The 12008-nt window shown below is 46.1% G+C and overlaps 1 protein-coding gene across 7 annotated transcripts in view; it reads right to left on the reverse strand.

Annotated features, from left to right (window-relative positions):
• Nucleotides 1-12008, reverse strand: part of EXD3 (exonuclease 3'-5' domain containing 3) — a 347667-nt gene that overhangs the window by 152212 nt on the left and 183447 nt on the right. For 5 of the 7 annotated variants that reach the window (XM_063936224.1, XM_063936226.1, XM_063936225.1 and 2 more), the window contains one exon: nt 5150-5801. The exons of the other annotated variants lie outside the window; for them this stretch is intronic. In XM_063936224.1, coding sequence (XP_063792294.1) covers nt 5307-5801 — 495 coding nt within the window. In that variant the 3' untranslated portion in view covers nt 5150-5306. Of the gene's footprint in view, nt 1-5149; nt 5802-12008 lie in introns of those variants that run through there. 7 annotated transcript variants of the gene reach the window in all.

Genomic DNA, 12008 nt, shown 5'->3' on the forward strand with positions numbered 1-12008 from the left:
CAGCAGTGGAATTAGAGATGGCCTTGTATGTGAGGGGGAGGAGTTTGAAGAGGATTCTGTAGGGGAATGGGAGCCAGTGCAGATTTTGTCGAAGGGGAGGGCAGATGTGGAGCGGCGGGAGAGGAAGATGAGCCTAGCTGCGGAGTTGAGGACAGATTGGAGGGGAGCAAGATGAGAGTGAGTGAGGCCAGTGAGAACTTTGCAGTAGTCGAGTTGTGAGATGACCAGTGAGTGGATGATAAGTTTAGTTGCACTCTGGGAGAGAAATGGCCTGATGCATAGAATCTGACGGCAGATAAGAACCACTTGGCCCATCTAGTCTGTCCTTTTTTTTAACCATATTTTTATCTCAATACTTAATTGATCCTTTTTTCTGTGTAAGGATATCCTTAGGTCTATCCCATGCATGTTTAAATTGCTCTACTGTCTTAGCCTCTACCACTTCTGATGGGAAGCTATTCCACTTGTCCACTACCCTTTTTGTGAAGTAATTTTTCCTCATATTTCTCCTGAACCTCCCCCGCTCCAGTCTCAGTGCATGTCCTCGTGTCCTATTGCTTCTCTTCATTTGGAGAATGTTTCCCTCCTGGACTTTGTTAAAACCCTTGATATATTTGAAAGTTTCTATCATGTCCCCCCTTTCCCTTCTCTGCTCCAAACTATACATGGAGATTTTTTAGTCTTTCTAGGTATGTTTTGTGATGCAGGCCATGCACCATTTTAGTTGCCCTTCTTTGTACAGTCTCTAATGTATTAATATCCTTTTGAAGATATGGCCTCCAGAATTGAACACCGTATTCTTGATGAGGCCGTACCAAACACCTATACAATGGCATTATTACTTCTTTCTTTCTGCTGCCGATTCCTCTCCCAATGCAGCCAAGCATCTGACTAACCTTCCTCATTGCTTTGTAACATTGCTTACCTGCCTTTAAGGCACCTGAAATATTGACTCCTAGGTCCCTTTCCTCCTCGGTAGATTCCAGTATAGTGCCATTAATACTATATTTAGCCTTTGGATTTTTGAGACCCAAGTGCATGATTTTGCATTTTTTGGGCATTAAACTGTAATTGTCACACTCTTGACCATTCCTCTAGTCTACCTAGATCCTCAGTCATTTGCTTTACCCCACCTGGTGTGTCTACCCTGTTGCATACCTTTGTGTCATCTGCAAAAAGGCATACTTTCCCTTTAACGCCATTTGCAATGTCACCAATAAAGATATTAAAAAGCACTGGTCCAAGTACAGATCCGTTGGGTACTCCACTGGTAACATTTCCCTCCTGTGAATGCACTCCATTTACCACAACTCTCTGTTTTCTATCCTGCAAACAAGATCTTATACATTCAATAATCCTAGTATCCAATCCCAAACTTCCAAGTTTATTTAGCAGTCTGCGATGTGGGACAGTGTCAAAAGCCTTACTAAAGTCTAGATAAGCTATAGCCACGGCTCCACCTTTATCCATCACTTTAGTCACACAGTCAAAAAAGTCAATAAGATTTGTTTGACATGATCTCCCCCCAGTGTATCCATGCTGTTTGGGATCCTGTACATTGCCGGATTTGAGATAATCTACAACTCTCTCTTTTAAGAGTGTTTCCATCAGTTTCCCTACTACTGATATAAGATTCACTGGTCTGTAGTTATTTGCCTCTTCCTTGCTTACACTTTTGTGCAGTGGGACTACGTTTGCTCTTTTCCAGTCCTCTGAAATTACTCCTGTAGCTAATGACTGGTTGAATAATTCTGTCAATGGTGCTACCAGCACCTCTTTAAGTTCTTTTAGTATCCTTGGATGTATCCCATCTGGCCCCATAGATTTGTCCACTTTCAGCTTTGAGAGTTCTGTTGGGACCTTTTCCTCTGTAAATGTACTTGTTTCCTTTTCTTGAATATCCCTGCAACTTAACTGTGGCCCCTTCCCCTCTCTTTCAGTAGTGAATACTGAGCAAAAATAATTATTAAGATGATCTGCTATTACATTGTCAACCTCAACAAGACTCCCAGTCTCTGTCTTTAGTTTTATAATTCTGCCTTTTGTTTTTCTCCTTTCGCTTATATACCTAAAAAAAAGTTTTGCCTCCTTTACCCACTGACTGGGCCATTTTTTCCTCAGCATGTGCCTTTGCACATCTGATTACCTTCTTAGTCTCCTTCTGTCTAACAAGATATATCTCTTTGTCTTCATTATTTTGTGTCTGCTGATATTTCCTAAAAGCCATCTTTTTTTCTATCACAATATTTGCTACTTCTTTCGCAAACCACACTGGCTTCCTTTTCCTTGTGTTTTTCCTAACACTTTTGATACAAAGGTCTGTTGGCTTTAATGTTGCACTTTTTAAAGTTTCCCACCTCTCCTGCACTGCTTCCAAGTTCCTCCACTCTGCCAGAGAATCGCTTACACATTTTCCCATCCCTACAAAATCAGCCTTCCTAAAATCCAACACCTTTGTTTTTGTATGGGATGAGTCAGTCTCTGTCTTTTTGCTGAACCATACTGCTTGATGATCACTGGATCCCAGGTTTTCACCCACTTTTACGTCTGATATTCTGTCTCCATTTGTAAGTATTTTAGTCTAATATTGCGTCTTTCCGAATGGGTTCCCTCATCAATTGGTGGAGGGATGCTCCCTGAAGGGAATTTAAAATGTCCCTACTTCTAGTGAAACAAGCAACAGACACCTCCCAGTTTACATCAGGAAGATTAAAGTCTCCCATGAACCATTATTACCTCTCCTTTTAATGTCATTTTAGTTATGTCCTGCAATAGGTTCTTGTCCAGTTCTTCTTCCTGTCCTGGTGGCCTGTATACCACGCCAATACGAATAATAGACTTCTTCCCTGTTGCTATGGTCACCAAAGGGTCTCAGTTTTTTCTTCAATACTTTGTAGTATTTATGCTTTTTTTTTTTTTTTTTTTACATACATTGCTACCCCTCCTCCGATTTTTCCCATTCTGTCCTTCCTAAATAAAGTATATCCCGGTATAGCAATGTCCCAGTCATGATTTTCATTGCACCATGACTCTGTAATTGCCACAATATCTAAATCATCCCTTGTCATTATTGCAGTTAGTTCTGGAAATTTATTTCCCAAGCTCCTAGCACTTGCACACATAGCTTTTAGAGCGTTTTGTGCTTTTCCTCTTCCTAGCTATGTTCTTTTGTCTGCCTATGTTTATTTGGTTTTGATCTGAATTATCTTCTGTTGCTGTGGATATGCTTCCCATTTTCTTTGCCTGCAGAAACAATACCGCTGTGTTGGGGGAGAAGATTGCTTTATTCCTATTTGGTTCACTGCCCCCCTCTGTTAGTTTAAATTGTTCTTGATGAAACATCCAAACTGTTGCGTAGCTGGAATCCACAGGATTGTGCCAGAGCTTGGATGAGGAGTGCAAAGTAGAGGGAGGAGTCAAGAGTCAAGAGTGACGCCCAGGCAGCGGAGTTGGGGAACGGGGGAGGCGATGGTGTTGTCAACAGTGATAGAGATATTGGCAGTTGGTGTAACTCTGGCTGGGGGAAAGATCATGAGTTCAGTTTTGTCCATGATGAACTACAGGGAGCGCTCAGACATCCAGGAGGAGATGGCGGAGAGGCAGCTGGAAACCGGAGGACAGAGGGGGACAGATCGGGAGAGGAGAGGTAGAGTTGTGTATCATCAGCATAGAGGTGGTATTGAAGGCCAAAGAAGTTAATGAGCGCACCCAGAGAAGAGGTGTATAGGTCAAGATCCCGGCAGTCGAAATACCGACGCAAGAATCCTGACACTACTCGGAATGCCGGTGCCGCAGGGGGTGGGAGGTTAGGTTTAGGCTGCGGGGGGAGGGTCAATGTTAAGCTGCGGGGCAGGGGATTTAGGGTTAGGCACCCCCAGGGAGGGTGCACATTAATTGGGACAGATAAATTAAAAGCGATGTACCAGTGACGGGCCGCTGTGATGGTGTTCGAACGCTGGCAACGACACCCTAATTTCTGCATTGTCCTGCCCCATAGGTGTGCATGGGAAAATGCACAATATACGCCTATTGTACGTAAGGGATTTCTGCGCACTGCACACCTCCCAGACACCGCGCCGAAACCTGCGATTACTTCTACCTGATTTGACCCCTTTGAAAAGTGTTATAACTGTCAAGAAGGCAGATGTACCAAGCCTTGGAGTGAAACAAAGTGGAGAGAGATAATCTACCAACCAACCAGCTCCTGTAATTTTTTTCAAAAACAGCCTGTATGTAACATGGCAGTTAGGAGCTAATTGGTAGGTACTTTATCTCTCTCCAAGGCTCGGTACCTTTGCCCCTATATGAGAGTTGGAATCCGATTGGTTGCTGGTTATAGTAGACTCATATACCTATATGTCCAAGTACAGTTTATAATAATAATAATAATAATAATAATAATAATGATAATGTCATTTTTATTGCAGTTAACTCCCAATAGAACTCATTAGGGGGAATTCAATTGAGGGTGGGAAATTTAAAAAAACCCTTTGGGCTGGGGTTTCCCTATTCAATTAAAGGACAGAAGATGAGAAATCATTGCTGCTTTTGTCACGCACATCCAGAGCAAGTCTAATTTTTACTAATTGTTATTTTTAGGAAAAATCCCCGTGACTTGCTCTGGCACCCCCTCCCAAGGACTAATTAAGCAATTGGAAATCTCCAATTAGCTTAATTAGTCTGTAATTACTCACCTTCCGAAGCGGTGTCTTCTCCTGCAGCGTCAGGATCCGGACTACTGCAGCAGCGGTGAATGTAGCAATGTGTGTGTGTGTTTGTAAGTATGTGTGAGTGTGTGTGCGAGTCCCCCACACTCCAGAGGCTGCAGCTAGGAGAACTACATCTCCCAGCAGCCCCCAAGCCTCTCAGCAGCTCCCTCCTTAGTGCAAAGATGGAGAGGAGACCACCGGGAGCCACGGAGACCTCTGGAAGGGTATCTTTTTTTTCTTGCACCGCAGGGTTTTCGGAGATGAAAACCACAGAAACATTTTTTACATTGGATACTGTAGGTATCGGGTGTGACGGGTGCACAAATGAATCCTTCCCCCACCATGTTTTACATTTGACCCCCCCCAAAAAAATACACAAAATAAACTTAAGTATTAATAGAGTACAGAAAAGAGAGTTTTTTTTTTTATTGTTTATTAGAAAATAAGAGGTATTAGTGAAACGCGTGAGTTACAGGTCAGTCTTTGCTGTGTTTTTGAAAGTTTCTAGAGTGGAGGCCCCTTGATTTGTTTGCATTACAGAGGGTCGGAGCAGCAGAGCTATAAGCTCGGGCCCCTAATTAAAGAGCCTAGGTACTGCTACCGGTATTCATCTACAGATCGCAGTAATCGAGTGGGGCAGTAAGGAATCAGAAGATACTTCAGGCACCTTGGGCCCTTGTCATGTAGGGCTGTGAAAGTCAGTAAGCCAATACTGAAATAGATTCGCCATCTTACAGGCAGCCAGCGACGGGAGCAGAGAACAGGTGTTATGTGGCTGAAACGTGGCTGGCTCGCCAATAGCCTGCTTGCTGCATTATGTTCCGGCTGCAACCGTTGGAACTCTTTTGCTGGGAGACCCACGTGGAGGGCACTGCAGCAATCCAAATAAGATGATACACATGCATGTATGACTTTAGGTAGATCTGAGGGAATGACGTGCTGGATTCTGGCCATGTTCCTCAGATGAAAGAGTGAGATTTTGATCATGGCTGTCACTTGATGTTTAAGTGTTGGTCTACAGTCCAAGACAGCCCCACGCTCTGTGCACTGCCGCTCAGTTTCCCCCAGCGCCAGTCCGGTGGATTGACTAAGCTGTAATTACAAAATTGAAAGCAAACTTTGTGATCTGCAAATTTCACAAGCGCCCCCAGTAATGTTTTTCCCAATTCACGGCCCTCCCCTCCTGTGGCGGAGGTTCTCCGCCTCTGTACAGATGAATGTGGTCTCTCCCTCTGTGCTGTAATGCAGTGTGGATGACACTAACAGCACACCTGGGATAGCCAGGTGTATACAATACCACTGCCCTGCAGCTATGGGGATTAAATAGCACAGCATCGTACGGAAATGCCTTTGAATAGAGATTTTGCTGAAACAGATCGGTGCGGATGGGGCACAGGGTAGTGTTTTGTTAAATAATATTGCTATGCCCCTGGGAGTTCAAGAGGAGGTTTGCCGGGGAGGGAAAAAGGTTTATTCATTAACTAATTCAAAGGTAATTAAGCCTTCAGAAGAAAGGCCATGGTCTCTTTAACAGCAAAGTGAATAAGCCCCCACCTCTGGGACGGGGAGACCAAATGATTTACTCATGGTTGCAAAGGGAATGCACGGCTATTGTTCAGAAACCCTCCCCTCTCCATGAACTGAAGTACGGACGTAGACGTACAGACTGCAGGCAGCTAACACTAGAACACATAGGAGACTTGTGACCCTAGATGAGGTGAGGGAAAATAACCAAAGCGGTCTTTGTACACACAGATCTACTCACTATAAACTGTACAAAATAACACAAAGTTCATAAACAACGTAAGCAGTCAGCCAGCCCTCTTACTACATGTGTACTGGGTCCTATATTACCGCATACTGGAGGTATCAGAATCTGACACTCGTGATAAATATCACTAAACGGCTTGTCAATACTTATAGTCATCCACGTAGACCAAGACGGGTCTGCCAAATGCATATGGCGTCATCTGTGCCGATGGACAGTGCGTGGATACAATGTACGGAAATATGGCATAATATTTAGACCAGACAGGCATTAAATGGCTACACATCAGACCAGAAAACCACAAAGCGGGCATTTCCAAGCCAACTTGCACATCATTATAACAGTGTTTTCATGAGATCTGAGGTCGGTAAAAAAAAAAAAAAAGACATTTCAAACAGTTAAGCTGCTGTGACATCACTGCAACTTCCCATATGTCTAAACCCATCAATTCACAGAGTTCCTGTCTACCCAGCAAACCTGCCATCCTGTCACACCGACTACACTGGATAAGACAGAGAGAGGCGCCACCCTCTTAACATGGTGTCCCACTCCTGCAGCACAGGAATGACATTTCAAACAGTTAAGCTGCTGTGACATCACTGCAACTTCCCATATGTCCGAACCCATCAATCCACAGAGTTCCTGTCTACCCAGCAAACCCGCCATACTGTCATCCTGTCACACCCACTCCACTGGATAAGATAGAGAGGCGCCACCCTCTTAACATGGCGTCCCACTCCTGCAGCACAGGAATGACATTTCAAACAGTTAAGCTGCTGTGACATCACTGCAACTTCCCATATGTCCGAACCCATCAATCCACAGAGTTCCTGTCTACCCAGCAAACCCGCCATACTGTCATCCTGTCACACCCACTCCACTGGATAAGATAGAGAGGCGCCACCCTCTTAACGCGACCGACCCCTGCAGCACAGGAATGATACATAACACAGAGGATAGATTTAGTTGTTCATGAACCCTCTGGTGTTTTAGCAGTATTGTTCGGCTCAGCAAAACACAGGCTTTGATATATATTAAGAAACAGTTAGTGACTTAATTGCAAACTTAAATGCTACAAAATAGACTACAGTTTATCAATGGAAAGCCATAGGCATTAGTGGCTGCTGGGAGACAGACAGAACACGGGGGAAGAGACTTTAAGACGTCATAAGCAGACGCAGGACCAATGCACACTAAATCACAGCTACAAATGTGCCATTAGGGAGCTGAAGGCTGAGGAGGCCTTCGACTAACATGTCCAAATAAACACAGGACGTGTTAGTGGCTTTCATACGAGAGGTCCCACATTTGCAGCCATTCATTATACGGGCGGTCCGGCTTTGTAGGGGAATTAAGATGTTGAGTGAATTGGCTTTACAGTAATAGGAGAGGCGCAATTAGTGGTTACACTGAAACTGAACCAAACCTATTGCTCCATCTACTCGGCCAACCCACGGCTCTTACAAGTGTTGTGGGATAGCAAAGCATGGCAGGCTGGCAGTGTATTGCTAGCGAGCGGCTGCAGGAACTACAACTCCCAGCGTGCCCTGTCAGACTAAGGTAAGCTAACTGCAGCTGTTGTGGAACTTCTTATTATTTCTTTCAATATTTGGTGCCATATTGCTCATTAAAGTGAACTGAAACACATGTCCTAATGCACATTCCTCAGTGGCTATTGGCTTATGACTGTAATATGGAGTTTTCTACCTACAATGACGTTCATGTGCGGATCTGTACCTGCCAGCCTGAAAATCTTCCCAAAACACAACACCACTGTTTTTCTGACTTCCTCCTGTGTTTCTCAGCCATGCGTTTATATCATCACATGCCCCCGGATACGAATGTATTCTGTTGTGCTCCCCGGGTGAGATGCAACTAAGGGCCTAATTCAGAGCCGATCGCTGTTGTGCGAATTTGCACAGCGGACGATCGAATGACTGCGCATTCATACGGATCATAGTGCGCAGGCGCGAGGCCAAAATACCAAAAAGTCCCGCGCTTTTTTATTGCTAGGCGAACGTAGGCTGACTGACAGGATGCGGGCGTTTTTGGGTGGTAACTGGACGGTTTCTGGGAGTGTCAGGAAAAACGCAGGTGTTCCCAAGTGTTTTCAGGGCGGGTGTGTGACGTCAGCTCCGGCCCCGATCAGCCTGTGTGTATCGCACTGTAGGAGTAAGTCCTGGGCTACGCACACACTGCACACACTGGTAAAATCATTCGACGGTGAGTGAGTTGCGAACGGATTTGCAGATGTCCGCTGTCTGGTGAAGTTTTCGCACGGCGCACGCATGCATTCACACACTTGCACGGGGCGAGTGACGCTGACCTGTCGGTACCGGTTTATAGTTTCTGGGCTGCCTTGCGAGTCGCTCTGCTACATAGTAAGGTGCAGGGTTCGCCTTTAGGTTAGGACACATCCACGCACCTCTTCCTGCTGCAGCTCCGATGCTCATTGCGCGACGGCATGAAGTCACGTGCGCCAGGTGGGGTGTGCCGACACAGTGCGCTACTCATATGTAGCCAAGTACAAACGCTCACATTTTTTCAGGTACTGTATATCATTCATCTAAGTAGTCCACAACCCTTGATACATACTACAGTTATGCTGCAGCCATATATGTTATTGGAGGAATAATATTGTATGATAGTGCCAAGTCGTCTGTCATAGAATTCACATCTACGGCTTGATGGCACTAGAACCCCACGGAGCCCACCTGCCCGGCTGCTCTGTCCCGTGGGGAGGAATCAGAAGGGAGAGACGAACTAGACTCATTCCCTAGAGAAGCAAAGGGGTTGAATACAGGACAGAGTTTAAAGACCCCCAAGTTGGCGGCTTTCCCTGACCTTAACGCCCTATTGCCTCTGTGAAGATACTGAGATCTTGGCAGGAAAGAGGGGGACAGTTTGTGGGAAGGAGCCCACGGATGCTGGGCTGAGGAGGCAGGGTAATAAGGAGTGCAGCTGCAGGACGGGGGCCCAGCACAGCAAACAGATGAGACGTAAATGAGCGCAGAGCCGCCGGGACTTATTTCCTAACCAAACTACAAATGAGCAGTAACTCATGGCAACAGAGACTGGCCGGTAAGGGTTAATAGAAAATGCACCTTTCAGTGCTATCAGAAGGGCTTTGTACATACTGGACTTTGGTGATCATTCCGAGTTGATCGCTCGCTAGCAGTTTTTAGCAGCCGTGCAAACGCTATGCTGCCTCCGGGTTCACTACGGCTGGCCGGCGGTCGGGCTCCCGGCGACCAGCATCCCGGCGCCGGGAGCCCGACCGCCGGCTTACCAACAGCTTGGCGAGCGCAAATGAGCCCCTTGCGGGCTCGCCACGCTACGGGCACGGTGGCGCGCTACGCGCGCCACACTATTTTATTCTCCCTCTGTGGGGGTCGTGGACCCCCACGAGGGAAAATAAGTGTCGGTATGCCGGCTGTCGGGCTCCCGGCGCCGGTATACTGAGCGCCGGGAGCCCGACCGCCGGCAAACAGAAGACCACCCGCTGCCTCCCACTGAGAGTTTATGTTAGCTTGGCAGAAGTGCGAACGAAAGGATCGCAGAGCGGCTACAAAATATTTTTGTGCAGTTTCAGAGTAGCTTCAGACCTACTCAGCGCTTGCGATCACTTCAGGCTGTTAAGTTCCTGTTTTGACGTCACAAACACGCCCTGCGTTCTCCCAGCCACGCCTGCGTTTTTCCAGCCACGCCTGCGTTTTTTCGAACACTCCCCCTGAAAACGGTCAGTTGCCACCCAGAAACGCCCTCTTCATGTCAATCACTCTGCGGCCACCAGTGCGACTGAAAAGCTTCGCTAGACCTTGTGTGAAATTACATCGTTCGTTGCAATAGTACGGCGCGCGTGCGCATTGTGCCGCATGCGCAGAAGTTCCGATTTTTTTCCTCATCGCTGCACAGCGAACGAATGCAGCTAGCGCTCAACTCGGAATGACCCCCTTTATACAAATTCCCCTCTGAGCAGGACTCTCGCAGTATGGAACGGACGACATCAGTGATGACTTATGCAGAGGAACAAGTACCTATCGCGGACTCCCCTTTAGCCCAGGGGGTAAGGGGACAATAGCCCTCATTGAGCCAATCACTGTCCTCCTAATGTTGGAACTCCCATTGTCTACCTTCATCTTGTCTTCTCACCTCCATTGTGGCCACAGGCGCACCAGGGCAGCCTGCTTGGTAGATGTTGGAGACTTATCAGTTGGCGGGAGAAAAGATTGTCAATACAGGCCACACAGCTAACGTCCTGATGATATGGAAGGTGTCAAAGTCAGAAAAATATCACGATGCACACTGCCATATTTGCACCTCATACAGGTCCGCGCTGCGCATGCGTGCGCTCTCCCGTGCGTGCGCATACTCGCTGTTGCGGGCACCCGCAGGCGCACGGTATGCGCATTTACGGTAGAGTTTCTGTGCGCCCAGCGTGCGACTCAATCATTATATATTTTCTCCATATAATGTATTTTGTAGATCATGGTCCCCTTGATAGATTCTGAAAGTTTAGTTAATATAGCATGTTCATGGACAGAGAGATCCCTCTTTGTTTGATACGAAGGGTCAGACATGGGTCATACAGTGGTGTTTAGTATCCATCGGAAGAGTATTTAATTAGCAATATTCCGGTGTTGGTTTGAAGCGGATTAATCGCTCGTGCGAATAGTTATGGACATAAGAAGTTTATGTACTTTTACTATTATTTGCACTTACTTATCCATGCGGCGGGAAACCTAGTTTCCCACCCACCTGAGCAGTTGGAAATGGTCCCAGCCCACCTGTATGAATCAACCTATGACCTCTTGTTATAATGCGAAGACGAATTCCTGTGTCCAATGAACAATGAGATTGTAGGGACCATTGAATTGTATTGTGTGTGGGGCATAAATAGACAAGCCGATCATATCCAGCTCACTCTCTTCAACGGTTCTCATCACTGATAATCGGGAGCTGGATATTCAGAAAGGCGCATGCGATCGTTCCTTTGTGCGTAAGTTTTCTCCGCAATCATATTGTCTTTATTGTTATTGTGAGCCATAATTCTCTCTCTCTCTCCTCCTCCTCTTTCTCTCTCATTTTCCCTTAAACGTAATTGTATTGTATTTCCTGTGTAGTTATCTGGTTAGTTAGTCTATGTTATATTGTAGTGTATGACTTGTATTGTATTATTCTTTTTCAAGTATAACATTCATATAAGGCGTTAGACCCTAAGCCCGGTATTTGTGTATTTCTTATAGTGTTAAGTATTCTCAGAGCGTCGGTGACGCTCGAACAGCTTTTAAGTTAATAAGGTTACACTGTGTTGCATCTACACTCTATCACTACTTAAAGGTTTCACTGCATATTACATTGTTTATGGTTTAGATACAAAGGTTTAACATTGTGAGCGTTAGCGCCGCTGGTGATCTCCTCGTGGTCCCGAGCGTCCGCTACGCTATAGCGACTCATTACGTTAGTCGGCAGCCAATAGCCTGCCTGCCTGTGATCTCTTGGCCGTGAGCGAACGTGACGCTTGAGCGTCT

The sequence above is a fragment of the Pseudophryne corroboree genome, chromosome 8 (genome assembly GCF_028390025.1).
Source record: "Pseudophryne corroboree isolate aPseCor3 chromosome 8, aPseCor3.hap2, whole genome shotgun sequence".
In the NCBI taxonomy this organism is placed as follows: Eukaryota; Metazoa; Chordata; class Amphibia; order Anura; family Myobatrachidae; genus Pseudophryne; species Pseudophryne corroboree.